This window comes from Balaenoptera physalus, assembly GCF_965194825.1.
Source record: "Balaenoptera physalus genome assembly, chromosome: 6".
NCBI lineage: Eukaryota > Metazoa > Chordata > Mammalia > Artiodactyla > Balaenopteridae > Balaenoptera > Balaenoptera physalus.
This window is the reverse complement of record NC_138885.1, coordinates 138,421,243-138,449,067: the sequence shown is the minus strand read 5'-3', so window position 1 is coordinate 138,449,067 and position 27,825 is coordinate 138,421,243. Positions and strand designations below refer to the sequence as shown.

Genomic DNA, 27,825 nt, shown 5'->3' with positions numbered 1-27,825 from the left:
AAGACTACCTCCAAACTGCAGTGGTAACATAGGAAGGGATGCTTACAGAGATTCTTCCAAGTCTGAGGAGGTGCCACCTGCCCAGGTACCATCCTGGTGACTTAAGGTACAACTTTGATGACAATGTCCTCAGCTCCATGGTTTCTTCCTCCAGTGATGTCATGAAGTGCTGTCGTATTCTGTCAGCTGTGATGGGCTTCTCCCCAGCCTTCACCTTGTACATACAGTTGCCTACTTGACATCCCCACTTGGCCATCCAGTGGGAATGTCAGACGGCATATCCGAGTTTTTGCATCACACTTCCCCTTACCAATCTAGGCTTCCTTCAGTCTCTCCATCTCAGTGAGGGCAGCCAGGAACCTCCCTGCTGTTCTTTTTTTTTTTTTTTTTTTAATGTTTATTTATTTATTTTTTTCTTATTAGTCTCCCTGCCGTTCTTACTTCTGTCATTCCCCGTGTCCAGTTAATAAGAAACTTCTGGTGCTCCTGTCGGAATCTGTCCACTTGGTGCATCTGCCATTGCCAACCACAATGGAAAGCCATTGTCACCTTTAGACTGAACAACTGCTGTGGCCCTGCCCCGCCCCCCTCTCCATGGTGTACATACTTTGACAGTGTTCCACTGAAAGGAATACCCTGGTCCTGCCTTCTCCCCCTCAACTACCCCCCCACCCCCTGCCCAGCTTCCCATCATCCTGAGCAACATGTGTATCATGGCCGCAGGCAAGCTGACCTGGCCCTGGGGGTCCTCTCTACCCTGACCTCGCCTTCCCAGTCCTGCCAGGGCCCTGGCTCGTGCCCTGTCCCCAGTGTGTGGTGCACTCCTGTATGTCATGTAGGATTCTACTCATGGGCGGCTTCATCAGAGGTGCAGGTCCCTCCACCAGGCCTGTCCCCTTATTAAAAAAAAAAGAAACCGAGGCCGTTGTCACATATTACACAAGGACTGCAGACCTGGCTTGTCATTCTCACCCAGCAGGGTGGACGCCCCCTGAGGGCAGGGGCTCTGTTCTGCTCCTCTTGTTTAGGCTGTGAGGCTGGAGACACAGCTGTAGGAGTGGAGTTCTTAAAAGAGGGGTCTACAGTTTTTAAGGGAATTAAACTGGTAGTCAAGGAGTAGAGTAGGGATATTTTATAGACGTGAAGGACACAAGTTGCAGAACCACAGGCGAGTGCGCCAGTGAAAATCTGTGCTCCGAACTTTGGGGGCATGGGATGTGTTTCCATGTGAGTTTATTAGGCCAGCTTGTCCAGCTATTGGAAGTTGTAGATGGTTGGGGCCAGCAGTTCATTTCCTTTGTGTTGTACCTCGAGGTGTCTTGTTTCTTTTTTGGGTGGGGAGGCAGTATTGGGGACCTCAGTGCTAGAGCTGCAGTCCCGCCCGCCTTCGCTTTATGAAGGTGGAGACTGATTTCCCAACTCCCCGACACCCCCCAGCCCCCCAGTAAAAGGCTCCCGAGCCCCCGGGGAGTTGGGTGCTGTAGGAGCAGCGGGCGGGCGGGGGCGCGGCGTTGGCCGGCCGGCGGGCGGGGCGGCCGCGGTCTGACGTGTCCGGGCGGGATTGGAGCCGCCGCCCTATATAGCCGCGGGGGCCCGGGCGCCGGCCTGGAGGGAGCCAGCCTAGAGGGAGCGAGCGAGCGAAGGTCCCGGCTTCTTCCGCTGCGAGCGGACGGACGACAGACACGGACAGACGGACGGGCGCACCGCGGGGTGAGCAGGCCGGGGCGGGTGGCGCGGGCCGGGGTGCCGGGCGGGGGGCGGCGCGGGGAAGTTGGGGCGCCGGGCTGCCGACGTGGAGCCCCGGGCGGGGGGAGGGGGCCGGGGCCGCCTTTTGCCCCAGCGCCCCCAAGCCGATACCCCCCCAGCCAGCACAGCCCCCTCCCCCCGCGGGCGCCCCCCTGACCGGTCGGGGGTGGGGGGGCGGCTACGTGTCACCACTGCGCATGGGCCGCGGCGCTGGCACGGGAAGAGTGAGAAACTTTCTCGAGTCCCGCGGCGCCGGTTGTGCGCTGCCCACCGCCCCGCCGAACAGCCCCCAAACCCCAGTCCGGGTCCCGCTTCCTCCGCGCGCCCGCCGCTGGGGGGGTTGGGTGGGGGGGCCGACCTGAGCCCAGGTCGGTGACGTTGGCGGCCGGGCCCTGCCCCCTCCCCCCTCCTGCTCCGGCAGGGGCGCCCCTCCCCCCAGCTCGGCCGGCCGGTGGGGGCAGGGGCGGGGGGGCCGGTGCCTGTCCCGCAGGGCATCCTAGGCGGTGGGGCCGGACGGGACGGCGGCACGGGGCCCGGGCAGGCCGGGCCTCACCTCCACTTGCTGCCGCCTGCGTGGTCGGCCAGGCCCTGCTGCCCTCCTCGGGGCTGGAGCGCAACTTGGATGTGCCCCAGGGTCCGCGGCCGAAAAATGCATTACGGAAAAGTACCGAATTTGGATGAAAGGCGGGGAGGCCCAGCGCGTTGCTGCCCCTTTAAGCCTGTCCCCGCCCGCGGGCTCGCGTGGCCTGTGGGAGGGCCTTGCTGAGGTGGCATCTGCGAAAGTTCCTCCTGCAGGATGGGTGCAGACTTCCAGAACTTGGTGAAACGCACAAATGCCCGCCTTCTACTCCCAGCCGTGTAGACCTTGTGCGGGTGGCCTTAGATTTATGCTTTGTGATCTCGCAGCCATCGGGATTTTATGTTCGTATTCTCAATTGGTTTGTGGGTCTTGAGAAGGACTTTGAAATTTTTTTTCCTTACAAGCTTGCTGTGGAGATAAAAGTAAATAATTTAAACTTTGGAAGAAGTTGACAGAGGTCCTGGGTTTCCTGGTGGTTTTTTGATACCCTCCATACTCAGTCCTGTCTAGCAGGTAAACAAAGCACTGAGATCTAGTTAGTTGGCTGAGATAAAATTCTTCCTGAACTCATGAGTTCTCTTTGCAAAAGACTTTTTCTTTTGAATATGTAATTGGCAAAACATTACAAGGGAATCAACTTATATTTCCTTGTTTACAGGCAAAAAAGTAAAATTTTTCATTTAATCTGTTGTACATTTGTTAGGACCGAGCTTCAGATGTAATCCACATATGCTGTGACTTCACCTGGGGACCCTGGTGCATAACTGTCCATCCTTGTGGGAGTGCCCCTCCCCGGCCGCTGCACCCCACCCTGGGGAGGGGGAGAGTAGGAGAGAAGAGTCTTTGCTTCTGTCTAGCCTTCTTCCTTTGGTTCTAGTTCTTTCTTACATAGTTGTATTTTGAAATGTGTTTTTTATACTGTGCATATTTGTACTCTGAGAAACAAGACAAAGTCCAGGTTGAGAATAGTTTGAGATTTGCATCGGGTGGATTGAATGCTTCTTGCATGGAAAGTAGTTGAGAGCAACCAAAATGATGAAGGGACTAGGGCATCTTGGGAATCACTGAAGGGGGCTGGAGAATGGGCTGAATTCACGTACCTGAAGGAGTCTTGTAGGAAAGATGGACTTGTCCTCTGTGGCAAGAAGGGGGAAGAAGGAGCAGATCTGGGCACGACCTCAAGCCACCTATCCTGACAGCTACACAGAGATGGAGAAGCAGCGGAGCCTGGGCCCCCCGGGAAGGCTGTGTGGCTCCTGTCCCCCGGGTTATTCAGAGAGTGGGACAGCGTCGTTGCTGAGGTCCCTTCCCATCCTGATTTGAGCAGCTGTACCCAACTAAGGGAGGGGCTGTGATAGCAAATGTTTGGCCTCTGCCCCTCGGGAGGGGTCCTGGGTAAGGTCCCCTGAGACTGGTGGCCGGTAGGGGAGCCGGGGTAGGGAGCACACACACGCCTGGACGGGCGTGAGGTGGTTGAAGGATCTCCGAGGGTTGGGGGTAGTGCTGTGGGGGACGGTTTCTTAGGTGCTGCTTTGTGGAACTGGCGGCAGGTTGACAGTCGGGCGGGGGGGGGCACGGGAGGAGGACTGGTGCTGGCCTTTTGTAAGATCTACCCCGGGGCCTCAGGTAGGTCTCAGGTCTGCACTTGCACGTGGCTCAGCAGATCGGTTTTAAAATGGATTCTTTAAAGACAGGAGTTTGAGAAGTTTATGAGAAAAACAACACCGTAATTTGATCATATCACACCCTAGATGTTCACCTGTGGCTCGCTGTGATCCATTTATTCCCAGCTGGGACAAACTGCCATTTGAAATCTGGAAACTAGAGACCAGTGTGTCCTGTCAAACCAGCCTGGAGTTTTCTGTAGGTCCACTCTCCGTCCTTAGCTGCCTGAGGGCCTGTGCACACATGGGGGCGTTAGAGGCTCTGCCGGGTTCTTCCTCCCAGACTCGGTAGGTTCGGCTGTACTGAAGCCCCTTTCTCGAGCCGAGCCGGTGAGGAGTGCGGGGCTCAGTAGAAAGGCTCACCGGAACTGACTCGTGCAGCATGTGTGAGCTGCTCAGAAGGGGGCCTCAGGAGCCCCTCCCCTCTTGTGTGTGACGCCGGGTGCGGGGTGGGGGCTTCTCGTCAGAAATCTGTGGCTGGGGCGGACGTGGACGGTGGCTGCGCTGCGCGGGTTTACCGTGTAGCTGTCAGTGGGCGCTGAAGACTTGCCTGTGCAGGGAAGCAAGAGGAGTGGTCAGTTAGGAGCACAGAGAAGAGGGTGTGGGCGTCATGGTGGTCGCGTGGGTGAGTGCAGCTTCTTCGAGGGTGGGTGTCAGTGGGTGTTGAGAAGGGATGTCGGCACCTGGAGTGGGAGGCTGTTCAGGTCGCAGGTCAGCAGTCAAGAGCTGCCAGGAGAGCGGGGCAGACGCCTGGGTCCTGGCTTCCCGTTGACGCTTTGACCTGGAGCACCGCCATCCTGTTCCTAGACGGGCTAAGTGTGGGCCCCCTGGACACTGGGAATCCCAAGGCGGGCTCACCTTTTCCAGCCCGTCAGGACCCATGCGTGGATGTGCTACTCGGACAGTTTGGTTGAATGGAAAGGGTTTCTTTCTTCCTTACCTTAGTCACTGAGACTTGCGATTAGAATTTGTTGGAGGCAAATTCTTAAATAAAATAGTCTCGGTCAGTTTGTCTCCACCTTTTCCACTTGGGTCTCAGGTGCCTTTGTGTGTTTGGTGGGACTGGGGCCCCAGAGAGGGTCTGGCCTCTGGCTCATGGTACTTCCCCCATGTGACTCAAGCCCCTACATTTGAGAGATTTTTTTTTGTTTTTTTTTATACCACTGGTTCATGTCCCCAGCTGGGACATTTGAGACCCCACTGAGGCACCCCTGACTGCCATGAACCGTCTTCCTAGCTCCTGAACCACGCTTGTATTATGGGCAAGAATTTGGGGGTGTTACTCTCCAGTTAGGTAGGGTATTCTTGTTACTGTTGGGAATTCTCCCATTTTAGCCCATGCCTCACCACTGTCATAATGTCTCCCTTATCAAGCGCACGTGGTGGTTTGCGTAAAGCGGCTGGTAACCTACCTGGCAGCCTCACTATCCTGAAGTCCCCCAAGGCAAGGTGACCCACCCCTCTTTCTTGGTCCTCCCAGGATGGCCTTTGAAGGTTCTTTCCAGCCCTGCTATTTTATGGCCTGGTTTCTAAATCCCCAGTGGATTAGAAGGGACCGAAGAACTTTTATAGGATAACAGCAAGAAGAGCAAAGTAACTACAAAATATACAGGGAACTCTTAAAGACAGTAGCCCTCAGTCACCCTAAAAAGCTCTGGAGCCCCCAAGGTCCACAGTCTGTTCTAGATCATGAAGCAGTGTTGCAGAACCTTTTTTCTTCTGACTCAGCATAGATTAATAAGAGGAATACAGGAAAAATTACTCAGCCACGCGGCAGAACAAACATCAGTTTTGTGAGAATTTTACTTCAAAATGGTTACATGTAAAAGGGATACACTTACGGGATTCCCTTGGGTCCCTGGAAAAGTTGCCCTCTAGAAGTTCTAGATGGGTCAGGTTTTACTGTAATATGTTTGTTTGAAGCTAATGGCCTAGGGGCTTCCCTGGTGGTGCAGTGGTTAAGAATCCACCTGCCAATGCAGGGGACACGGGTTTGAGCCCTGGTCCGGGAAGATCCCACATGCTGTGGAGGAACCGAGCCCATGCGCCACAACCAGTGAGCCTGCGCTCTAGAGCCCGCGAGCCACAACTGCCAAGCTCGTGCGCCTAGAGCCCGTGCTCCACAAGAGAAGCCACTGCGATGAGAAGCCCGCGCACAGCGACAAAGACCCAATGCAGCCAAAAATAAATAATAAATTAATTTAAAAAAAAATAAGAAGCTAATGGCCTAATGAAAGGGTTTCTTCCATTTTTTTCCCCCAAGCAATTTGCCTAATATTGGTATTAGTAGCCAAAGTGTAAGTAATACTTGGACCTTTTCTGGTTGAGAGGTGAAAGGATCTGGGTTGTAGGATGCAGATAAGTAACTTTTCTCTGGTTTTCTCCTTGCTCCCTCTCCCTTCCTGTCCCACACCAGAAGAAGCTGGCAGGCTGACAGAGGCGGCCTCAGGACGGACCTTCTGGCTACTGACCGTTTTGCTGGTAAGTGTGTCCTGTCTCAAGGCTTCCTGGTCCTGGGCTGTGTGCGTACCTTCTTTCGTTATGTTTTATCCTTACGTTTCGAGCGGTTCTTCAGAGGGAATCACTGTAGCTGGCCTCCCAGCACGGAGCGGTGTGTTTACTTCAGGTAGACGTGTCATCTGGTTTCCACCTGTTTTTAATCTTTTTCCTTAAATGTGAATTATGTTTGCTCGGGGTATCTGAATTTGTATCTTGCTTCTCTTTAGAAATACAGAGTTTAATTTTCTTGAACTTGGGGAGGGGTCTTACTGAGTTGTAAAAATGATGAAAAAACTCACTTTTATTAAATTACTTGACCCTCTTATACTTTTTTGCCACGGTGGTACAAGAAGGCACTTGGTGCAGAATTGTGTGAACAGAGTGGGTTCTTCCTCTTTGCAGTAGCATGGGCTCACCTGGAGTTGGAGAGAGGCAGCCAGTGCTGAGTGAGCCCCTTTTCCAAATAAGGGAGCTGTGGCTTTGAGAGCCAGAGTCTCGCCGAGCACCGCGGCCACTCAGGAGTGGGGTCCGGAGGCAGACTGCGGGGTTCCTACCCTGAACTGAGGAACTGTGTGCCCTTGGGCCAGGTCCCACCTGCTGCAAGTCCCCTCCCACACCTGGGAGACCAGACGTGGGAGAATAACCAGTCACCACATGTCAGAGGCACTTACACTGCTACCCCTCCTACCTCTTGCAGTTAACACTGTCGCCACAGAGCAAGGGAGGCTGCTCTTCAGGAGCTCTTTGCAGCTACTGTCAAATGATACATTTTATAAGCATTAGGAGGCATGGGGATGAACAGGTTAACCAAATAACTGAGATAGTTGTTAGTAGAACCATCCAGATGTTGATCTGCATCTGGGGCTGGGACAGACATGTGTTGGGTTCCGTTGGGGCCCCGTGGGTGGAGACGGGGGTGGCCCCTGGGCGTCCTGGTCCTGGACCTCTCAGCGGGAGCCTCCGTCTGCTCTGCTACGGGCAATGGGGGCGGGGAGGTTTTCCAGGGCGCCCCCCCACCCTCCCTTGAGTGTCTCCTTTTCATCACTTGGTGAGAGTTTGGGAATCACCTTATGTCAGCAGTTGTAAGTGAGGAAAATAAGGTGTTGCTTGCTGGTGAAGCAGAGTGAGACCCTTGGCTTAAACTCTCCGCTGAGTGGACTCGGGTAGCTGCGAGCTGGCTGTGCTGGACTCGCCTCTCTGACTCAGCCCCTCCCGCTTCAGTGGCTCGCCCGGATCGTGTGGACTCCTGAGATCAACCATGAGCTCCGTCGCAGTTCTGACCCAAGAGAGCTTTGCTGAACACCGAAGTGGACTGGTTCCGCAACAAATCAAAGGTGACGGCGCCTTCCTCACTGCTCTCGTTGACCGTAAGCCTCGGCTCTTTCCGATCCTCGTGAGAGCCTGTGGCCTCTCCAGAGGTGCCGCTCAGCCCTGTGCTTGTGGGGTGGGCCAGGACCCACCAGTGTTGTGTGCTCCGTTTTGCACTGCCCTCGTGTGCGGGGTGAAATTGGCCAGGAGTGGCGGATGGATCGCCTACAGTAAGATTTAAAATGTGGACAACCTTCTGGAAAGCCAGTGGATTTGGCCTTTGTGATTATTAGGATTCTTCTCCAAAATCGCTATTGCCCAGTTGTGTTGAACTGGACTCTGGGATGGGAAGCGTCCCAGAGCTCTGTCGGGAGGTAGCTGTGAGGATGAAGGCCGGACTCGGGCCCTGCGCTGGCCCAGGCAGCCAGCCCCAGTGGAGACTAGTGCTGTCCAGGAGGGACAGTACACGAGCTGGGGCATCTGCAGGACGGTCACTTCAGCGTCTCTAGCTCATACTTCACAGTCTTGTCTTTCCCTTCAGAGTCTGATGTGTACGTATGACTGCAGGACAACTTGATTTGAATGCTCTGTTTCCATCCAAAGCCCTTCATCTGTAGTTAGATTTTATAAAATTTGCAGCTGAAAGAGTAGCTTGTTCTACCCTTTGTCGTTCCAAACATTCTTTAAAGTTTTCCAATAACTGAATGAATATCAGTTCTTAAGTTTAAATTAATTAAAATTAAAAGTGCGTTTCATCCGTCACACTCACCACATTTCAAGTGGCTTGCTTCTAGGCAGTGGAGACGTAGACACTGCCACTCGCTTGGGTTCTGAGTGCCTGCAGGCTGGGGCTTCCACACAACCCAACAGCCCTGTGGGGGCTGTGCCCCGTTTTTAGGCGGGGGGAGCGGGCACTGGGGCTTCCACGCGGCCCAACAGCCCTGTGGGGTCTGCGCCCCATTTTTGGGGGTGGGGGGGACCGGGCACTGGCAGACCGGGACAGCTTGCCACACGGAGTCTGTCTTGGCATCCAGGGTAGCACGGCTGCACGGCTAGAGTCGCGACCCCGGAGTCGGACGTGGGCCTGTCCGGCTCCAAAGGTCACCCGTCTGCTCTGCGTGCACATCTGTTCACAGTAGTTTTTATTGAGCCCTGCCATTGCCGAATACTGTGTTCAGGCCCGGACCCTGGGGAGACCCAGACAGTCACACTCCTGCTTCCATGGAGCTGTGGTGCACAGTCAGGCGCTGTGGAGGGAGGAGCAGGTGGTCACCGGGCCCTGATTTCCTCCAGTGCTCCCTGCGTTGGGGGTACGGGGGGCCGAGACGGCAGGTCCCGCGATGCTTTCAGCATGGTACGTTACAGTGGGAAATCAGCTGCAGTTTACCTCGGGGTTCTCACGGGCAGTGCTGGGCAGCAGCAGCATTTTGTTCTGCAAATTTAAGAGCTGGCTACGTGCCAGGCATTGTCGTGGTCGTGATTGTTTTTGAATACAGGATTGGAAGACTCTTCAGGACACAGGTCTGTGTCAAGGCCTTCCATCAAGGAGCTCACCCCATTAGGGGAGCAGTGGGGCATCAGGCGTCTGAGCTGAGGCTCACAGGGGAGGCTGTGCACAGGGCAGGGGCGCCATCAGGTTCAGAGTCTGGCCCTTCCAGTTGACAGGCTGAACTTGAGGGCGCTGGGCCTGCGGAGCGGCGGGGGCCCTTTCCTGTGACCGAGGGAAGAGGTGGGGGGTTGTCAGCAGTCAGTGCTCTCTCTTTTTGGCATTAAAACCCTCCTCGTGTTTTTTCCATCTAACACTGAAAGTGGTGTGCTTCCTCTTAATCTATGTTGGCCGGTCCAGTTGCCACTTTAAATTCAGAAGAGGAGAGCGACCCTCCAACCTACAAGGATGCCTTCCCCCCACTCCCTGAGAAAGCAGCTTGCTTGGAAAATGCCCAGGAACCTGCTGGCGTCTGGAATAACAAGATCCGGCCCATCAAGGCTTCTGTCATCACTCAGGTAGAAAATCCATTCTTTTTTTCACCTGCTCCTCCAAGTAGGAAGCAGTGGCGTCTGATGGGAGGGTTTTGTTTTTGTTTTTGTTTTTGTTTATTTTCGGCTGCGCTGCGCTGCTTGCTGGATCCTAGTTGCCTGACCGGGGATCAAACCCGGGGCTTCAGTGGTGAAGGCATGGAACGTTAACCACTGGACTGCCAGGGGATTCCCGGGAGGGTTTTTGAACATGCAGATGTGAGAGTGCTTTGGACATGAGAGGAGGCCTTTGGATGAAGTCGGTCTCCCCTCCCCCCAGAGCTCTAGGGAAGCGCAGCTGCCCTGCACCCCAGCACCCAGAAGGGACGGTCCCATATGTTTTCAGTCCGCTGCAGTCCGGTCTGTGCTCCAGCTGCTGGAACTGCCCTTGCCTTCCGTGTCAGCAGCGTCAGCAGCTGTCCCACTGTCCTGAAGCAGTTTTCTCCTCTTGGCTTTCTGGGACTCCACTAGCCTGTCTCTGCTCCCTGGAGCTGGGGTGTTGGCGGGCTCCGTGCTCTCTCTGTGTGCCAGTGTTGGGTCATGGTTGTCGATCACCGCCCGCGCACTGAGAAGTCCCCCTAAGCCCAGGACTCCTCACCGGCGGTATTCTGGTTCCCGCAGCCTCCTGGTGTTGTAAAGGCACCACACTCCACATAGCGGCTCAGGCCCTGAACCGCAGTGCTGCTGGGTCCCTGCTTCCGCCCTGCCTCTGCTCAGCCCGAGTCCTCAGTCAGAGTGTGTCCTCCTTCACACCTGCCACTGTCTTCTCATCTCACCCACGGGGTGGGCTGAGGGACCAGCACTTCCCCTCCTACCTCGTGGACCCCTGCTGTGCTAGATGCTCCCTGCCCCCTTTGTGAAGCTCTCGCCTGCACTCCTCCCTTCCCGCTCCTCTGCTCTGGCCCCTCCCAGCATAGCCAGCCAGGTCCTTCTCACCTCCCAGTTTGTTTCCTTCACTGACCTTGCTCATTACTGTTACGTGATACCCCTTGCCTTCATTTGTACTTGGGTGGGGGGGGGGGGCGGGTGGTGTCTTCTTCACTAGGACCACAGTCTCCTGCTCTTAGGCACTTTCTCCTTGTCTCTTAACTGCCCTCTGGGACCTTAGGGCAGTAGGCAGGGCTGATACTTAGTGAATGAACAAACTCACGTTCTTTACTCTGTACGTTCGGTTTCTGGACACTCCTGTCTTCTTGGTCTCTTAACCTTCCCTTTTTGACCTTTTCTGAGCAGGTGTTCCATGTACCCCTGGAGGAGAGGAAATACAAGGACATGAACCAGTTTGGAGAAGGTGAACAAGCAAAAATCTGCCTTGAGATCATGCAGAGGACTGGCGCTCACCTGGAGCTGTCTCTCGCCAAAGATCAGGGCCTCTCCATCATGGTTTCAGGGAAGCTGGACGCTGTCATGAAAGCCCGGAAGGACATTGTTGCTAGACTGCAGACTCAGGTGGGTGTTCCCCGGCCGGGTCCTCCCCAGGAAGGGCACTGCAGGCACTGCGGACACGGCTCAGACCCGATCAGACTCTTCCCACCAGTGGGCAGGGCCGTAGCGTTTGCGGGGAGGACAGCAGTGTTCAGAGCCTCCTGGCACTTTCAGTGTAAGACCACTAACTTAGTAACAGGACCAGGACACCTACCATTTTTGCTCTTTCGGTGAGTGAACTGAAAGTTAAAGGGGTATCCCAGAGTGTCAGACACTTAACTGAGCTTGCCCAGATGGTAGAGTGAGGACAGAGGACATGTGTGTGTAGATCAGCAGTTCCCACTTCAAGCTCTGAGGATCAGTGAGTACGTGCCTTGTTAAATACACACTTCCAGGCCCCAGGCTTGGGCGATCACAAATTCCATAGTTCTTAGCAGTCTGATACCAGTTACTTGGAATTTATTTGGGAACCATTGTAATAAATGAGTAGATCAGTGATGCATTTCTCCCTAAGTGGCATCACTTAAAGACCAAGATAAATGCAGAGAATCGTATTAAAATGTAGTATGACAGACAGGTCTTTAGATGGGTTTAGTTAGAAATGAGGGTTCTTCCCACCTGTTGCTGAGTCTCTGAGCTTTTAGGGGAGCTGGCTCGAGATGTGGTGGTTCAAAGATGGGGATCTGATGCAAGAGGGACCCCAGGGGGCTTAGTGGGGAGGGGGAGCACTGCCCTGTGGGCTCCCAGCTCTCACAGTCACAGCTGCAGGGCACCTTGGACCTTCCCTGACCCACGCTAGCTTCAGGGAATCAAGGCATTGAATGTAGGAAGCTGAGAATGTGTATAAATTGCTTTCACATTGTGGCTGGCACATGGTAAGCTCTCAGACTTTCACTGTTATCTGCTAGTAGGTGAATACTTGAATATTTTGTGATTGAGCACTGGACAGGGAGAGAACACTTCTGAGGCATCCCTCCCATTCTGTCCCCCTGCCCCCCACCCCCACTTACTTTAAAGCAAATCCCAGACACATTATTCACCTATAAATCTATTTGGGCCCCCCTCTTTTTTTGTTTTTTTTAAATATAACCACATCCTGTTAACTCACTTATTAAAGTTAATAGTAATTTCTTCATATCCCCACATCAACCCAGTCTGTGTATGGCCTTCCCTCATCATCTCAAAGGCGTCCTTCCTGGTTGGATTTTTCCTCAGTGTCCAGGTGAGACTTGCCCACTCGTTCATCCCTGAGCAGCGCCTTCCTCTCCTTTCCTTAATGCCGTTGCTTCGTTCTGGAGGGACAAGCGGGTGTTTGGCTTGTTCCACTGTCCCCATCATTACTCCTGTAAATCGGAGGGTAGGTCTAGGGGCTCTCGATTGCTTTCATGTTCAACTTGTATGTTTGGCAAGGAAACGTGTGGGTAGTGCTTTTGTACTTGGTGTTGATTCCAGGATTGATCCGTAGACTCAGGTGTCTTCAGCAAATCCATCCATTATAGAGTTCCTGACCAATCTTTTGCTTAATACTTCTATCAACCATTGCTGATCGCTGCCTAAATTCATCTGGGGTTGCAAATGATGGCTTTCTAGTCTCTCCCTCCACCTGAATTAGTTGGTATTCTGATGAAGAACTTCCGGGTGGGACGTGCAGGATAAATCATTGATCCTGGGCTTCCCTTGTGGCACAGTGGTTAAGAGTCTGCCTGCCAATGCAGGGGATGTGGATTCGAGCCCTGGTCCAGGAAGATCCTGCATGCCGCGGAGCAGCTAAGCCCGTGCACCACAACTACTGAGCCTGCGCTCTAGAGCCCCAGAACCACAACTACTGAGCCCACGTGCCACAGATATTGAAGCCCACGCGCCTAGAGCCCATGCTCCGCAACAAGAGAAGCCACCACAGTGAGAAGCCCACGCACTGCAATGAAGAGTAACCCCCCTCACTGCAACTAGAGAAAGCCTGCACACAGCAACGAAGACCCAGTGCAGCCAAAAATAAATAAATTGAATAAATAAATTTATTAAAAAAAAAAAAATTGATCCTTTTCCCCTTAGTTTTTAGACCACATTGGCACTCTGGCATCTTAGGTCCATGGGTCTTTTCAGTGTCATCATGAACTTCTGGTGTGTTGATTAGTTCTTTATGCAGAAATTGCCTTGTCTCTGGTCCACGGGAGCACCTTCAGGGAGGCACCCTGCACCTTCTGACATAACTGTTCATCTTGAACCACTTCCTTATTTCTAACACAGACTAACCTTAGCCATTTCCTTCCGCAGACCTGAAATCAGTTGTTTGTCCAAGAATTCTGGATGTTTATGGTGGGAAGTTACATGAGTTCAAACACATACTTCTAATTAAGATGAAAGATCGTGGGGTTTTAAAATCATTGAAGTAATTCTTCTCTCTCTCTTGAGGTTATGCTATCATCTTGATATATAGTTAGGTTCATTTGTTTTTAGTTTATTTTCAGTTTTTAAAAAATACTTAAATATTCCATGATTGCAAAGTCAGAGCCGTATGAGGTCCTCTTAGCCCCTTTCTCCTCTGCTGGGTGATCATTCTTGGTCTTTGGGGTATTCTTCCATTGTTTGGTTTGAGAATAGAAGCAAAAGGTTAAGTTGCTGTGAACTCTGTTCTGCACCTTGTTTCTTCCTGCGGTGCATCCTGGAGAAGTCTGCATCAAGGCAGGTAGTGGCTTTCCTTGTTTCTTTACACAGCTGCACAGTGCCCTGTGGGTGTGCTATGATTTGTTCAGGCATTCCTCTTGGTGGGCACTTGGGTGGCTTCCAGACTTTTGCTTTTAACAGATCATGTCACAGTTAAACACCTTGTGCACCTGCTATTTCCTGTTTTACCCAGTTATCTCGGGAGAGATTTCCTAGAAGTGAGATGGCTGGGTCAGAGGGCATCTGCATCTGTAATTTTGCCATCACAGCCAGATCCCTCCCCTGAGGTGCTGTGCGTTTGTCCTCCCATTGGCTTTCTGAAAGCCTTTCCATGGTCGTCAGGTACTGGGACTTTCTGGACTTTGGAAGATAGCTGCGTGTACTTTTCATCTGCGTGTCCCCCGTGCACTGGTCTCCTGCCCTTTGCTCTCCAGGTAAAGGTTTCCGTCCTGCTCGGCGCAGTGGAGCTCTTGAAACTCTGCATCAGTCACACGTGTTACAGATGCAGTTCCCAGTTTGCCACCTGGGTTTTGATCTTGGTATGTTTTGCTGTGTGGAAGTTTCATTCTTACGTAGTCAAAGTTCGTTAATCTTTTGGTTTTTTGAGTTGTTGTTAGGAAAGTTTCTTTTTACTTTGGGTTGTAAGAAAGTTTATTCTTATTTTCTCTGGTGCTTGTAAAGGTGTTCTTATATTCCAAGTCCTGATCTGTTGGGAAGTTACTGTGAATGGTGCCACATACGGATCCAGAAACATCCTTTCTCATATGGCTGTCAAGTCATCAACACCAATTGTACAAGAGTTTCCCCGCAGTGATTTGAGTGGCAGTTCTTATCACGTCCTAAATTTTCATACTGACTTGGGTCTGTTCGTAGGTTTTGAGCTGGCCTGTCTCTCCGTGTGCTCGCGTTCTCTGTTTTAGTGGCAGTGGTTTTGTATTTTCATATCTAGTCCAGTTACTGCCACCACTCCCGTACTGTTCTCTCTCAGGATTTCCTGTCCATTCTATTCCCTTTTGTTCTGCCCTGCAAGCTTGATCATCAGCTTTTTGCTCAGAACGGTGTTAGATCACCCAGGGCTGTGCTCTGCCTTGTGGGACACACGTTCCACCTACTGTGTTTTGTGTCCAGCTGCTGAGATGAGTGGTCTTTCCTTCGCATCTTCTAACCATGTGTTGTCAGTATGAGTTAAAGCTGCTGAGTCCGGATCCTAATTTTTTCTTCCTCTTACGGACAGTAAGAGTTGGGTCAAGTGTGGTTTTCCCCAGGGTTCCCCTGTGTGCAGTCACGTGCTGCTTCCTCTCCAGCCTCGTGTCTGCTCTGCTTTCTCGTGTCTCCTTCCGTGGGAAATACTCCGGTGGAGGTTGGCAGTGGCCGTGGACAGTGCACGGCCTTAGTGAGCAAAGCTTTCCTGCCAAATACAGCTCTGGGGCTGAGGGCGCACGTGTATTGGGTCATGTTACAAAAATATACATCCACTGATTTCTATTTTCTTGCAAATTTTTATCATGAAAGGATTTTGATTTTACAGAGATGATCATTTGATTTTTCTTAGATCTAACAATATGATTTGTATAAATGGATTTCCTAATATTGAACCATTTTTAGAATAAATCTCATTTGCTCATAATTTATAAGCCACTGGTCTTACTTTCTGTGCTAGTTGGGAAGTGAGGACCTTTTTTATTGCCTCCGTGATACAATTTAACATTTCTGTTGTGAGTGTTGAAAAGTTGGCTGTGAAGCTGTGTCCTTTGGGGAAGGAGGGAAGCCGGCTGGTCTGTGACTTCCTGCTGCACTTGTGGTGGGAACCTTAACACTTGGCCCTTTTCTTTTCTTTTTTTCGAAGTCCTCTTGGTTGATGACTGTTTACTCTATAGATCTAGGAAGACTGGAAACCTCTGTCTTCCTCCCAGATTTTCCTGTGACTTCAGAAAGTTGCTTAATTTCTGGCAGTTTGAGGATTTGGATTATTGTCGTCTTCTTTCCTCAAATGAGTTTTCTATTTTAACTGGTTGTAAAAGAGATAGCAAGAAGAGTTTATTACCACATATAGGGCTTATGTCTGAAAAAAACAGCACAGCGCTCCAGAAACAAAACTTCATCAGGTTAGTCAGTATGTGCCCGCTTTCCTACTGTGTCTTAGCATGGTGTGAGGAATCACTGAGATGGGAAACAAGCACATACCATTCTTGAATATTCCTGTCCTCGTGATGGCTTAGAGCTGGGCTGAGAAGACATCGAAGGAATAGTTATGATGGCTGAAGGGGTGATGCAGGACCATGGGTCTGTGTCACGTTTGAACTCATTCTAGCCTGAGGCTTGGTCCTGCTTCCCCAAGAAGGTGATGTTTAACCTGAGACTGTTCTGAAGGACGGGGTGGGGATGGCATTCCAACCAGGGAGAATGTCGTGGAAAAACGTGCTTTTTCGGAACCTGCAAATATTTTTGCTTTCTTTGGCTCTTTTCCTGCTGTAGGCCTCAGCAACTGTTGCCATTCCCAAAGAACACCATCGCTTTGTTATTGGCAAAAATGGAGAGAAACTGCAAGACTTGGAGCTAAAAACTGCAACCAAAATCCAGATCCCACGCCCAGATGACGCCAGCAATCAGATCAGGATCACCGGCACCAAAGAGGGCATCGAGAAAGCTCGCCATGAGGTCCTGCTCATCTCCGCCGAGCAGGTGTGGCCGGCCACGGGCCTGGTGTGCATGGTGGCCTTGCCCCGGCCGCCGGGAGGCCCGGATCTGTGCCCTCATGGCTCTGTCCTTCCCTCTCAGGACAAACGTGCTGTGGAGAGGCTGGAAGTAGAGAAGGCGTTCCACCCCTTTATCGCGGGGCCGTACAATCGGCTGGTCAGCGAGATCATGCAGGAGACGGGGACACGCATCAACATACCCCCGCCCAGCGTCAGCCGGACCGAGATCGTCTTCACGGGGGAGAAGGAGCAGCTGGCCCAGGCTGTGGCTCGCATCAGGAAGATTTACGAGGAGAAGGTAGCAGCCGGGAGGAGGCCCGAGAACAGCCCGGCCTGCGCCGTAGCCTCTGCGGCCTGGGCAGCCCCAGTTCCCACAGTTAGCAGGTGGCACCCGTGCCGCCCCATAGGTGTGGGGCAGTGGGCCAAGCTCTGCTGGACGGCTGTCCCCACAGCTTCCCACCCGAGCTCCCCCTGCCCTGTGTGCCCCTGGGCACGTGCTGCTCAGAGCTGATTGGGCCTTTGGGTGCGCTCTTAGCCTGAGTCGGTGGGCATTGAGGTCTGGCTCTGGTTCCTTTATCTGGGGAGAGGACGGGGTGTTTTTGTTTCTTCCTAGTTGCAGTGATTACTCTGGGCTTGACTTAAATTCTGCCGTAATTCTTTTGAGGAGAAAACCCAGTCCTTGATTAGTGGAGTTTCTGGGGATTGACTGGTCATCGTCTTCACTTTTCAGGGCTCACTTGCTGTAGTCGGGGCCCCGTGTCTTGCTCCCTGCCCTTCCCTCTGACACCCTTACGGTGCTCTTACTTAGAAAAAGAAGACCACAACCATCGCGGTAGAGGTGAAGAAATCCCAGCACAAGTATGTCATCGGGCCCAAGGGCAATTCCCTGCAGGAGATCCTGGAAAGAACTGGAGTTTCTGTGGAGATCCCACCTTCAGACAGCATCTCAGAGACTGTGATACTTCGAGGCGAGCCTGAAAAGCTGGGGCAGGCGTTGACTGAAGTCTATGCCAAGGTAACTGGTCCCTGTGGGAGACTCCGATTAGCGCTTCCTGGGACCGTGTCAGGAGAGGGGAGCACTCACCTGTCTGAGCCCTGGTGAGCCACCTGGCTTGGAGTTCACGAAACCTGGACTCTGCAGACCCACGGGTTTGTTTCCTGGTTTTCCTAGGCCAACAGCTTTACGGTCTCCTCCGTCTCTGCTCCTTCCTGGCTTCACCGTTTCATCATTGGCAAGAAAGGGCAGAACCTGGCCAAAATCACTCAGCAGATGCCAAAGGTAAGGAATTGTTGTCTGCCGCGTTGAGTTGATCTTGGTCGTCCCATTTCTGAGATTGGTTTTGTCCGGGGCGGGGGCGGTGCCTTTGAAGACGGGGGCACGTGTTTTAAAGATCAGTTGTTGTGGGTGACAGTCAGCTGCTGTGTGGTTAGCCAGGGGTGAGCAGAATACGTTTTTTCAAATACCTGTGTCACGTCTTTGGGTCTCTTTAACCAGGGAGAGTGTATTGCTAAGTTTAATGAATATCTCAAGAAGTATCTCATTTAGTTGTTACGGTGTCGTAACCTGTGAGTAGTTAACATCTGAGAATTTCGTGGAGAATCGTGTGCAGGTGGAGTTCGTGGGCCTTTCTGCCCTCCGCGTCTCTGTCCTTCGGGCGGCAGTAGGTCCAGGAACCTTGGCCGAGAACGCGTGCGTCGTCTTTCGTTCCTGTTCCGTTCAGAGCCCTGGTTCCCGCAGCGGGGCTGGCTCCGTGGCGCCGGCCTCCCGGGTTGCCCTCCCTGTGCGTTATTCCTCGCCTGGTGTGTTGGGCCGGGTCGGGGGGCGGGGGGCGGTGGTGGTGACGTTTCACCCCCGTTGTCGTCTGTCTCGTCCCCCTCGCACACCGGGGGGCGTGAGCAGTGAGGTGTCGGTGTGCTTCATGCCAGTGGTTTTGGTGGCGCACAGTGGGGAGGCCTTTGCGGTTCCCACACAGGGTTTAGTACCAACATCATGGTCATCCCCAGACCGCCTTTCCAACTTCTCCTGGTGTCCGTGGATCGGCTACTGCCCCGGGAGAGCAGCCCAGGCTCTCAGAGGAGCTTGCTGTGGCCGTGCCATCCCGGTGGGCCGACTCTTGTTTTGGTGCGGTAGGTCCACATCGAGTTCACAGAGGGCGAGGACAGGATCACCCTGGAAGGCCCCACGGAGGATGTAAACGTGGCCCAGGAACAGATCGAAGCCATGGTCAAGGACTTGGTAAGGGACCCCGGGTGCCGGCCGAGTGGGCACGGGGCATAATCCTGGCACTTGCCAGTCAGACCTCGCACGGGGGCCCTGGGGGCGCGGGAGGGGGGCCCAGTCGGCCAGTGGCGAGTTCTGAAACGGCTGGAAGCTGGCCGGAGTCCGGCAGAGCCGTGGGTAGACGAAACCTTACTGGGAAGGAGGGTCTTTCGAGGGTGCCTGCAGGACGACCCTGCCGCAGATCCTGACAGCTGAGTGGGAAGAGAGGGCAGCCGCTGCCGGCTCCTGGGCTTGGGTTCTGGCTGTTTGTCTGCGGATCTGGGCCCAAGTCTTGGACTCTGGTCTCCACTGGCCTGCTCTGTGCTTCTCCCACAGATTAACCGGATGGACTATGTGGAGATCAACATCGACCACAAGTTCCACAGACACCTCATCGGGAAGAGCGGGGCCAACAGTGAGTGGGGGGGGGGGCACGCGGAGGGCAGGCGGGGTGTCCTCAGCAGAGCGCCAGCGGGGGCGGCCTAGACTCCTAGCCAGGGCCTCCCCCAGGGCCGAGGTTGGCCTGGAGCTGATGGGCCTAGAGGTGAACGTGGTGAGCCTGGTAGTGAAGGCACACAGGGGGCCGTGTCCTCGCAGTTCAGCCAGACCTGCTGGGGTGGGGTCTGCCGTCTGCCGTCCTCACATGCACCACTGACCACGCCCCTGCTGGGCTGGCCAGCCCAGGCTCAGCCGGGGACTGAACCGGGTCAGGTTGGAACGTGCCAAGTGAGCGCTCTGCTTGAATCCCCGGATGTCAGATGTTCTTTAAAATCCACTGCTTTGCTCAGTTTAACTTCAGTGCCATTCCAGGCATCGCGGTGCTCACCAGTCCTGAGAACAGCTCTGTCCCCTGTGTGTGACCTTTGGTGGAGGTGAGGTAGCGGGCACCCCGCCAGTGTAGGTAGGACGCCTCCGTGTGCCTGCCCTCTTGGGTTTTGCCCTGTGCAGTCCATTCTTTGTTCAGAGTAAGCGTAAGCTAGTTGCTGCTGCTTTATTTGGTGTCAGTTGTGAGTTCTGGAGCGTTTTAAACAACGGGCCCACGCCCGCACGGAGTGACAGCAGTCGGTGCTGCTTGCACCGTAAATTTGCTTTTCTTTCTTTTGTTTTCTGTTTTGGTTAACTGCAGTGTTTTCTTAAACAGGAAATGTAAGGAAGTGCAGTTCTGATGTTAATTTCTGGTTTCTGCTCCCTGGGAAGTGCAGAGCCACTTTGCGTTGTTCAGAGAATTGTGTCTGTTCCGTTTTCTTCTGGTTCAGTTCCTCACCTTCGTTTTCTTTCATCTAAAATCTGCCGCCCAGCTTCTGTGTCCTTGGCTCTCGTCCTGTGTGGTTCCACCCTGGAACAGCACCTCCTCACAGCAGCCCCCGAGCGGGTCGGCTCATGGCTGTGTCCGTGTTTGCTCACATCCTTCCTTGGCGACCCTCTAAGGAGCTTGGTTCCCCTTTACTACATGGTGGGCAAAGTGCCACCCCCAATTCCTGGTGATGAGGCTTCCCCAGGGTGTGGGAGCCTGGGTCTCTGTCTAGAGAAGGTGACAGGAGGAGGGTTGTCAACACCACTGGTTTTGCCAAGGCAGTGAAGTGCTCAGGCTGGAGCTGAGCTGACGATGGAGTCTCCTTAGACAGCATGGCCTCCATGGGCTCCAAGGTGGTCGACGGGGGTGCTTTTATCTTCAGGTAATGTGGGAGCTTCTGGTTTTTAATGGCTTCTTATTTTTGTTATATTTTTGAGAGTAATTTTTTTTTTACTTGAACAGTAGTTGTCTGTCTCCACATTAGAAATGCCCTGGCCATGCCCAGACCAGCTGTATCTCAGGCACCGAGTGGCCCTCGCCGTAGGACACTGCAAGTTCTCAGGGAGGTGCCAGCATGTGGTCCATACCAGGCTCCTTGTAGAACACGGAAGGTCTCGCTGTGGAGTTGGAAGGCCTCATCATCCTTTTTGCTTACGGGATGAGTGGTTAGCTTTGGGGGGCTTTCGCCCTGTCCTGCCGCGCTGTGAGTCATTGGTGGAGCAAGGGGGATTCTGCATCCAGCTGTGTGTGTCCTTTTGTGTTCTTCAGTAAACAGAATCAAAGACCAGTACAAGGTGTCTGTGCGCATCCCTCCCGACAGCGAGAAGAGCAACCTCATCCGCATCGAGGGGGACCCGCAGGGCGTGCAGCAGGCCAAGCGCGAGCTGCTGGAGCTCGCCTCCCGCATGGTAAGCCCACGGCCGGGGCTGTGTCTGCGCGGCAGCACCTTCCTCCTGTGCCGTTCTAGAGGGTGGCCGGTGCGGCTGGGACTTGCTGGTACCGAGTTTCCTTCATTCCCCCCCCCCGGGCCCCATGTAGTGCTGGGGAGGTGCTAGGCCTCTGCAGTGGGGTTCTCAGCCTTGGCCAGACCCCAGAGTCCCAGCTGCAGTGATGACTTTTCTGGAGGTGATTCTCGTGTGCATCCAAGGTCTAGAAGCACGGCTGTGTGGTTATCTGCACACCCGGGGTGGGGGTTGGTGCCTTGTTCCCCATCCCTGAGACTAAGCCACCAGCCCTCACACACGTTTCTTGGTTTTCTGAGTCAAATGCAGACAGATATATCCTTGCTCTGGGGTGTCTTATCCTGGTACTGGGTTACTGAACCCTTATTTCTCTGTCAACCTGATGCCAGTCTGATCCAGAACCTCCCAGAATTGTTTGAAATGTTTGGTTGGCTGTTAGTGTTTGTCCCTGTATTCCAGCTCTGCTCGTTTTCTTGTATTTTTCCCACGTTTTGATAGGACCTCTGGGGGAGGGTGAGAGCCCCACGGGTTCAGTGCCCTGTGTTGAACCACTTAATCATCTGCACAGGGACGCGGTCCGAGCCACCCAGTGTTCAGGAGGGCTGTGCGGAGCGCGAAGCCTCGCAGCCCTCCCGTTAAGTAGAATTGCTGGACGAGCTGCTGCAGTAGCACTTCTGCGTGAAGGGTGCTGCGCTCCGTGTTTTCGTGCTACTTTGTTCAGGAGAATAACACGCAACCAGAGTAACATGCAGTGTGGGCATTGCTGGAGAGAGCAGGTGTTCCGCGAGCAGCGCTCTCTGCCAGCCGCTGACGCCTGGCACTGCTGCAGGGGTGCACCTGGGCGCCCCTCACTCTGGTCAGTTGTATTTTTAGGAAAACGAGCGTACCAAGGATCTAATCATTGAGCAGAGATTTCATCGCACCATCATTGGGCAGAAGGGTGAACGGATCCGTGAAATTCGGGACAAATTCCCAGAGGTAAAGGTTTCCCAAAGACATTCTTGATTCAGTATTTTGGAATCCAGTCCTCGCTAATAATCAAACTTGGTCTCCTGATGATTTGTTCTAGGTCATCATCAACTTTCCAGACCCAGCACAGAAAAGCGATATTGTCCAGCTTAGAGGGCCCAAGAATGAGGTGGAAAAATGCACAAAATACATGCAGAAGATGGTGGCAGATCTGGTAAGGGGACGTTTTCCATCCTTTGTTGTGCGACAGTGTCAAGGGTAGTAGGGGGCTGGGGGTGTTCCCCAGAACCCCTGCTTCGGGGAGCACACTCGGGCACTGGGGCAGCCCCCCCCCCCCCCCCACGGTATTTAGACCAGCAGAAATCCTTTTCCCGTGCAGAGTTACTTTGTTTCTTTTTATAAATTTATTTATTTACTTATTTTTGGCTGTGTTGGGTCCTCATTACTGCACGTGGGCTTTCTCTAGTTGTGGTGCACGGGGGCTACTCTTCGTTGCAGTGCACGTGCTTCTCATTGTGGTGGCGTCTCCTGTTGCGGAGCACGGGCTCTAGGCACGTGGGCTTCAGTCATTGCAGCACGTGGGCTCAGTAGCTGTGGCTCGCGGGCTCTAGAGCGCAGGCTCAGTAGTTGTGGCGCACAGGCTTAGTTGCTCCGCAGCATGTGGGATCTTCCCAGACCAGGGCTCGAACCCATGTCCCCTGCGTTGGGAGGCGGATTCTTAGCCACTGCGTCACCAGGGAAGTCCCTGCTTTGTTTCTTGAGGGGTCTTCGGCTACCTAGGCAGAGAAATTCTCCCATCCAGTAAGGAGAAGAGAGGTTTTACACAAGTAGCCTGAGAAGTCACTTATTGATTTGTCATCTTCCTCAAAACTTGGAATGCGAAGAGGCAGTTTGGAAAGTGCTGAGGGCGGTTGGTGGGAGGGCTGCAGATGCCCCGTGCTTTCCAGGGGTTCTCGGGGGCTTGGACTTGACCTCCTCAGAGAGGTGATGGGGAGGGCTTCCCAGCGCTGCCCTGGAGGGTGCTGCTTTGATGTGCATTTTGAGCTCTCTCCTGGGCCTGGCATCCCGGCCTCTGCCCATCCTCAGGCAGCTCTGCTCCTGGGTGTGACACCCACAGAGCTGGTGTGTGTCCAGGCACTTCTGGACTGTAGAACACGTGTGTAACAGATCGCAGGTGCTCTCGCAGGCCGCTCTTCACAAGAGGGACTTTGCGGTTGCTGACTGGCACGCCCCGTTGGTCAGTTGTTGGATAAGTTGTCTCACCTATTCCTGTGACAGATCTCTGGAGGTCAGGCGGGGAGAGAAGTGGGTCGCAGAATCCTGTCCTCCCGTCCCACTTTCAGGCACAAGAAGGACAAGTCAGTCTGTAATACAACGGTTAATTGTACCATCTCTTGTGTTTTTTAGGTGGAAAATAGCTATTCAATTTCTGTTCCGATCTTCAAACAGTTTCACAAGAACATCATTGGGAAAGGAGGTGCAAACATTAAAAAGGTGACCGGCCGGCGTGTCTCCCGAATCTTGGCTCTGCCCCCCCTGCCCCCGTAGCCCTGTGCTGTTCTGGCTTCAGAGCTGAAGAAGGGAGCCTTGCTGCCCAGCCCTGGGAAGTCAGCCCCTCACGGTCCCCTCGCTCCTTGTAGATCCGGGAAGAAAGCAACACCAAGATCGACCTTCCTGCAGAGAACAGCAACTCGGAGACCATCATCATCACAGGCAAGCGAGCCAACTGCGAGGCCGCCCGGAGCCGCATTCTGTCCATCCAGAAAGACCTGGTAACGGGACGCTGTGTGGTGGGGTGCTCTAGCCTGGGGCCTGGGGCGTGGGGCCGGGTGGGCCACCGAGGGATGCCTGCCGCTTGTCCCACTCAGGTGCTTGGAAATCGTCCCATTCTGAAGGTGTTACTTTTTTTTTTTTTTTTTCAATTTTTTGAAAAATTAACAGGCAAGAGACTGCACGTGTTTAAAGTGTGCAGTGTAAATTTTGACCGCTGGAGTCACCTCCACAATCCAGATAGCGCACACCGTCACCCCGAAATACCCTTGTCCCCCTTCACTCCCGCCTCTGCCCCACTGGGCTCCTGGCGCCCCCCCATCCACCCTGGTCTCCGCGCCGCCGTGGGTTGGGGTGAGTTTCCTGCTTCACTGTGTGAGGGGAACCGTGGCGCCTCCTCCCGGACGCAGGCCTAGCTGTGCTCAGACCACAGGTCCTTTCAGATTCACCACGTTGTCACGTGTGTCGGTGCTGCTTTTCACTGCCGGTGACGCTTCATTACAGGAGGTCACGTTCCTTCTTGTGTGAGCTTTGTAGTTTGTGTGTTTCAAGGGGTTTCCTCTTTTATCGAAGTTGTCAAGTTAACTAGCATAAAAATTTTCTTAATGTTCACGTATTATCTCTTTTCCTGTCTCTGGTAATGTCATCTTTCTCATTCCTAGTATACGTAATTTGCAGCATTGTAGAATGATCTCCTTTTAACCCTCGTAATATTCTTTTCTCTGAAATCTACTTTTTCTCTATCAAAGTGAGTTTCTTTTAAGCAGCTTGATTTTTTATTCAGTCTGACAATCTCTGCCTTTTAAATAAAAGTGTTTACGTTTTAATCACGTTAGTAATTATATATGTTTGTGTGGTATGTTATGTATGGCATGTTTTATTACATACACTTAGCAAGTTAATTAAGTTACATTTAATGTGACTATAATTTTTTCATTTTTAAAACTGTGACGTTTGAAAAACAAAATTCAGCATCCTAACCACTTTTAAATGTCCAGTCCAGTTCAGTGGCACTCAGGCCATTCACGCTGTTGTGCAGCCATCACCACCGCCACCTCCAGAACTGTTTCATCTTCCCAAATGGAGACTCTGTCCCCACCAAATAACAGTTCCTTCCTCCCCTCTCCTCAGCCCCTGGCCCCCTCAGTGTGATTATTTCACGTAGAGCACTTGGATTTAAACCTGCTGTCTTGCTATTTGTTTCTCTTTGTCCCATCTACTTTGTTCTCTTTTCTGCCTTCTTTTGGGTTAGATGTTTTTATGATTCCTTTTAACCTCCTTTTTTGGTCTATTGGGTGTACCTCTGTTTTATTTTAGTGGTTGCTTTAGGGTGTTCGGTATACATCTTCAACTTACCACAGCCGGCCTTCAAGTGACTTGATTCTGCTTGAGACGCAGTGTAAGGAACTGAGAACAGTGGGCATCCAGCCCTGCCCCCGCCGCTGTGTTTTGTTGACATACTGTAAACCCTACATGCATCTTACTAAGAAAATATACGCACGTCAACATATCCTCTGCGCTCTAGCTGTTCATTCCTCCCTCCCTCCAAACCGTGACAACCACCAATCTTTTCACTGGCCCCATAGTTTGCCTTTTCCAGAATGTCAAATAGTTGGAATAGCATGTAGCCTTTTCATACAGGCTTCTTTTACTTAGCAGTAAGTAATAAGACGGATCGTATCATAATAGTAACATTTGGTTTTGTAAGAAACACCCGACTGTCTTCCACAGTGGCTGCACCATCTCGCATCCCCGCCAGCCTCCACATCCTCCGGTCGGCGGGTTTCATTCAGCGCTCGAGGCTTTGCCTCAGTGTCTCTCACTTAACAGTGGTTTCCGACAAGACACCTGGTGTCATCCTGGCTCCTCTGGCCTGTTTGATGACCGTGTCACCAGCTTTTAGCAGCGTGTGACGTGTCCTGGTGTGATTTCATTCATGTCTCTTTGGAGTTCGAAGCCCTCATCTAGCTTCTTGGGTATGTGAGGTTAGAGTTGTCATCAGAGTTGGAGATATTTGGGTCATTATTTCTTACTATTTTTTTCTATCCTCCAGAAACGCAGATTACCTGGTGGTAGGCAGCTTGACCTTGCCCTGCTGTCCTCCAGTGCTTTTTTTATTTGGTGGTTGGGGAGGAGGAGTGCTTTTTTTCCTCCTTTAAACAGTCTCTTCAAATTCATTAGTTTTTTGCAATGTCTGATCTGTGATTACACCAAGTATATTTTTCTCTTTCCATATATTGTCTTCACCTCTACAAGTTCAGTTTCAACCATTTGTTTTTATGCTTGACACATTCAACCTTGCCTTTGGTTTTTGACCTTGTGTAGTCTAGTGATGAAAACATACCTGTTTTAGTGTCCTTGGCCCGCTGGCTCTAACATCTATGTCATTTCTGGGTGGTTTTCCATTGTTCATTCCTCGTGATGGGTGGTTTTTTCCTACTTCTTTGCATGTCCGGTTTTTTTGTTTGTTCTTCTTTTATATTGGATGCTAGATGTTATGAAGTTTACTTTGGTGGGTGCTGGATATTTTTGCATTTCTCTAAATATCTTTGAGCTTCGTTAAGTTACTTTAAAACAGTTTGCTCCTTTTTGGACTTGCTTTTTAGATTTGTTAGGTGGGATCACAGCGGTGCTTAGTCCCGGGTCTGTGGCGGTCCTTTCCCTGGCCTGGCTGGTCTCCCTGCACGTTCAGCCCGTGAGCCTGCAGTGCTGGGGGCTGCTCTCTCCCTGGACGGTCAGGGCTGCATCCTTGATGCAGGGGCTTGGCCGGGGGCAGGGACCGGGCTCGGCCTGTCGGCTTCCTGTCTCCGGCGTCTTGTCGCTGCGTCACGTGGGAGGTGAATCCAGTCCCTGGTGCTCCGCCTTGAGTAGAGGCAGGGTCGTTGCTTACGGGGCTCTTGCGGGGGTTGGTCCTCGGGCATCTCGGCCCTGCCTCTGCTGCAGGCGCCTGAGGGAGACATCTTGTGTGACGTCACGGCTTTCCCTCCGCGGCATGTCTGCCCTTGCCCGCCACACAAAAACCTGGCTCACTCGCGCTGTGTGTGATTTCAGGCCAACATAGCCGAGGTGGAGGTCTCCATCCCTGCCAAGCTGCACAACTCGCTCATCGGCACCAAGGGCCGCCTCATCCGCTCCATCATGGAGGAGTGCGGTGGGGTCCACATCCACTTCCCCGTGGAGGGTTCGGGAAGTGACACCGTGGTCATCAGGGGCCCTTCCTCGGACGTGGAGAAGGCCCGGAAACAGCTCCTGCACCTGGCGGAGGAGAAGGTGAGCATTGCCCAGGAGGGTCACTGTGTCCGTCCTCATGTCACACTGGCCGCCTCCACACACCCTCTCTGTGTGGCAGGTTAGCAAACACCTATATATACCTGTATGTCTCTGATTCTTGCCACCGCTGAAGGGCCTTTCCAACTCAGATGCCTACATATTCAGTGTAGAAAATTTGCTGTTAGGCTTGTTATTTGGGGCTTTTTCCCTCAAGTATGATTTACATACAGTAAATCTTAGTGTATAGCTCTGAGTTTCGACAAGCATATGTTCATGTGACCGCCACTCAAATACAAACCTTTTGACTGTCACCTCCCAAGGTTCTCCGTTGACTCAGTCGCCTTTGTCCCTTTGTTAAAACCCAGGTGCCCCTCTGTTTGTGGACTTGGCTCCTTTTCAGCAGCACCGCAGGTGGATGCCAGCTTTATGGGACGTCTCGGGAGTCCTTCAGCTTTGTGCTTTTTAAAATTGCTCTGGCTATTCTAGACCCTTTGCCTTTCCATGTGCATTTTGGAGCCAGCTTGTCGATTTCTAGAGGGAAGTCCTGCTTGGATTTTGATTGGGGTCATGTTGAATCTGAAGGTCAGGTCAGGGCAGGGAGAATTGTTGTCTCGGCAGGTTTGAATCTTCCGGTCCACATCGATTCAATTTTTAAACTCTCTGAGTTTCCATTGGTGTTTTGTCGTTTTTAGCATGAAGGTC

The 27,825-nt window shown here is 52.7% G+C and overlaps 1 protein-coding gene across 4 annotated transcripts in view; it reads left to right on the top strand.

Moving 5' to 3' along the window:
• Positions 1-27,825, top strand: part of HDLBP (high density lipoprotein binding protein) — a 67,894-nt gene that overhangs the window by 29,861 nt on the left and 10,208 nt on the right. For 3 of the 4 annotated variants that reach the window (XM_082466493.1, XM_082466491.1, XM_082466492.1), the window contains 16 exons: positions 6,407-6,471; positions 7,711-7,823; positions 9,644-9,801; positions 11,047-11,262; positions 16,378-16,584; positions 16,681-16,896; positions 17,407-17,613; positions 17,770-17,877; positions 18,730-18,834; positions 19,195-19,273; positions 20,921-21,060; positions 21,988-22,092; positions 22,184-22,297; positions 23,491-23,577; positions 23,724-23,855; positions 26,905-27,123. In XM_082466493.1, coding sequence (XP_082322619.1) covers positions 7,748-7,823; positions 9,644-9,801; positions 11,047-11,262; positions 16,378-16,584; positions 16,681-16,896; positions 17,407-17,613; positions 17,770-17,877; positions 18,730-18,834; positions 19,195-19,273; positions 20,921-21,060; positions 21,988-22,092; positions 22,184-22,297; positions 23,491-23,577; positions 23,724-23,855; positions 26,905-27,123 — 2,169 coding nt within the window. In that variant the 5' untranslated portion in view covers positions 6,407-6,471; positions 7,711-7,747. Of the gene's footprint in view, positions 1-1,567; positions 1,711-6,406; positions 6,472-7,710; positions 7,824-9,643; positions 9,802-11,046; positions 11,263-16,377; positions 16,585-16,680; positions 16,897-17,406; positions 17,614-17,769; positions 17,878-18,729; positions 18,835-19,194; positions 19,274-20,920; positions 21,061-21,987; positions 22,093-22,183; positions 22,298-23,490; positions 23,578-23,723; positions 23,856-26,904; positions 27,124-27,825 lie in introns of those variants that run through there. The other variant, XM_082466490.1, reaches the window with a different exon arrangement.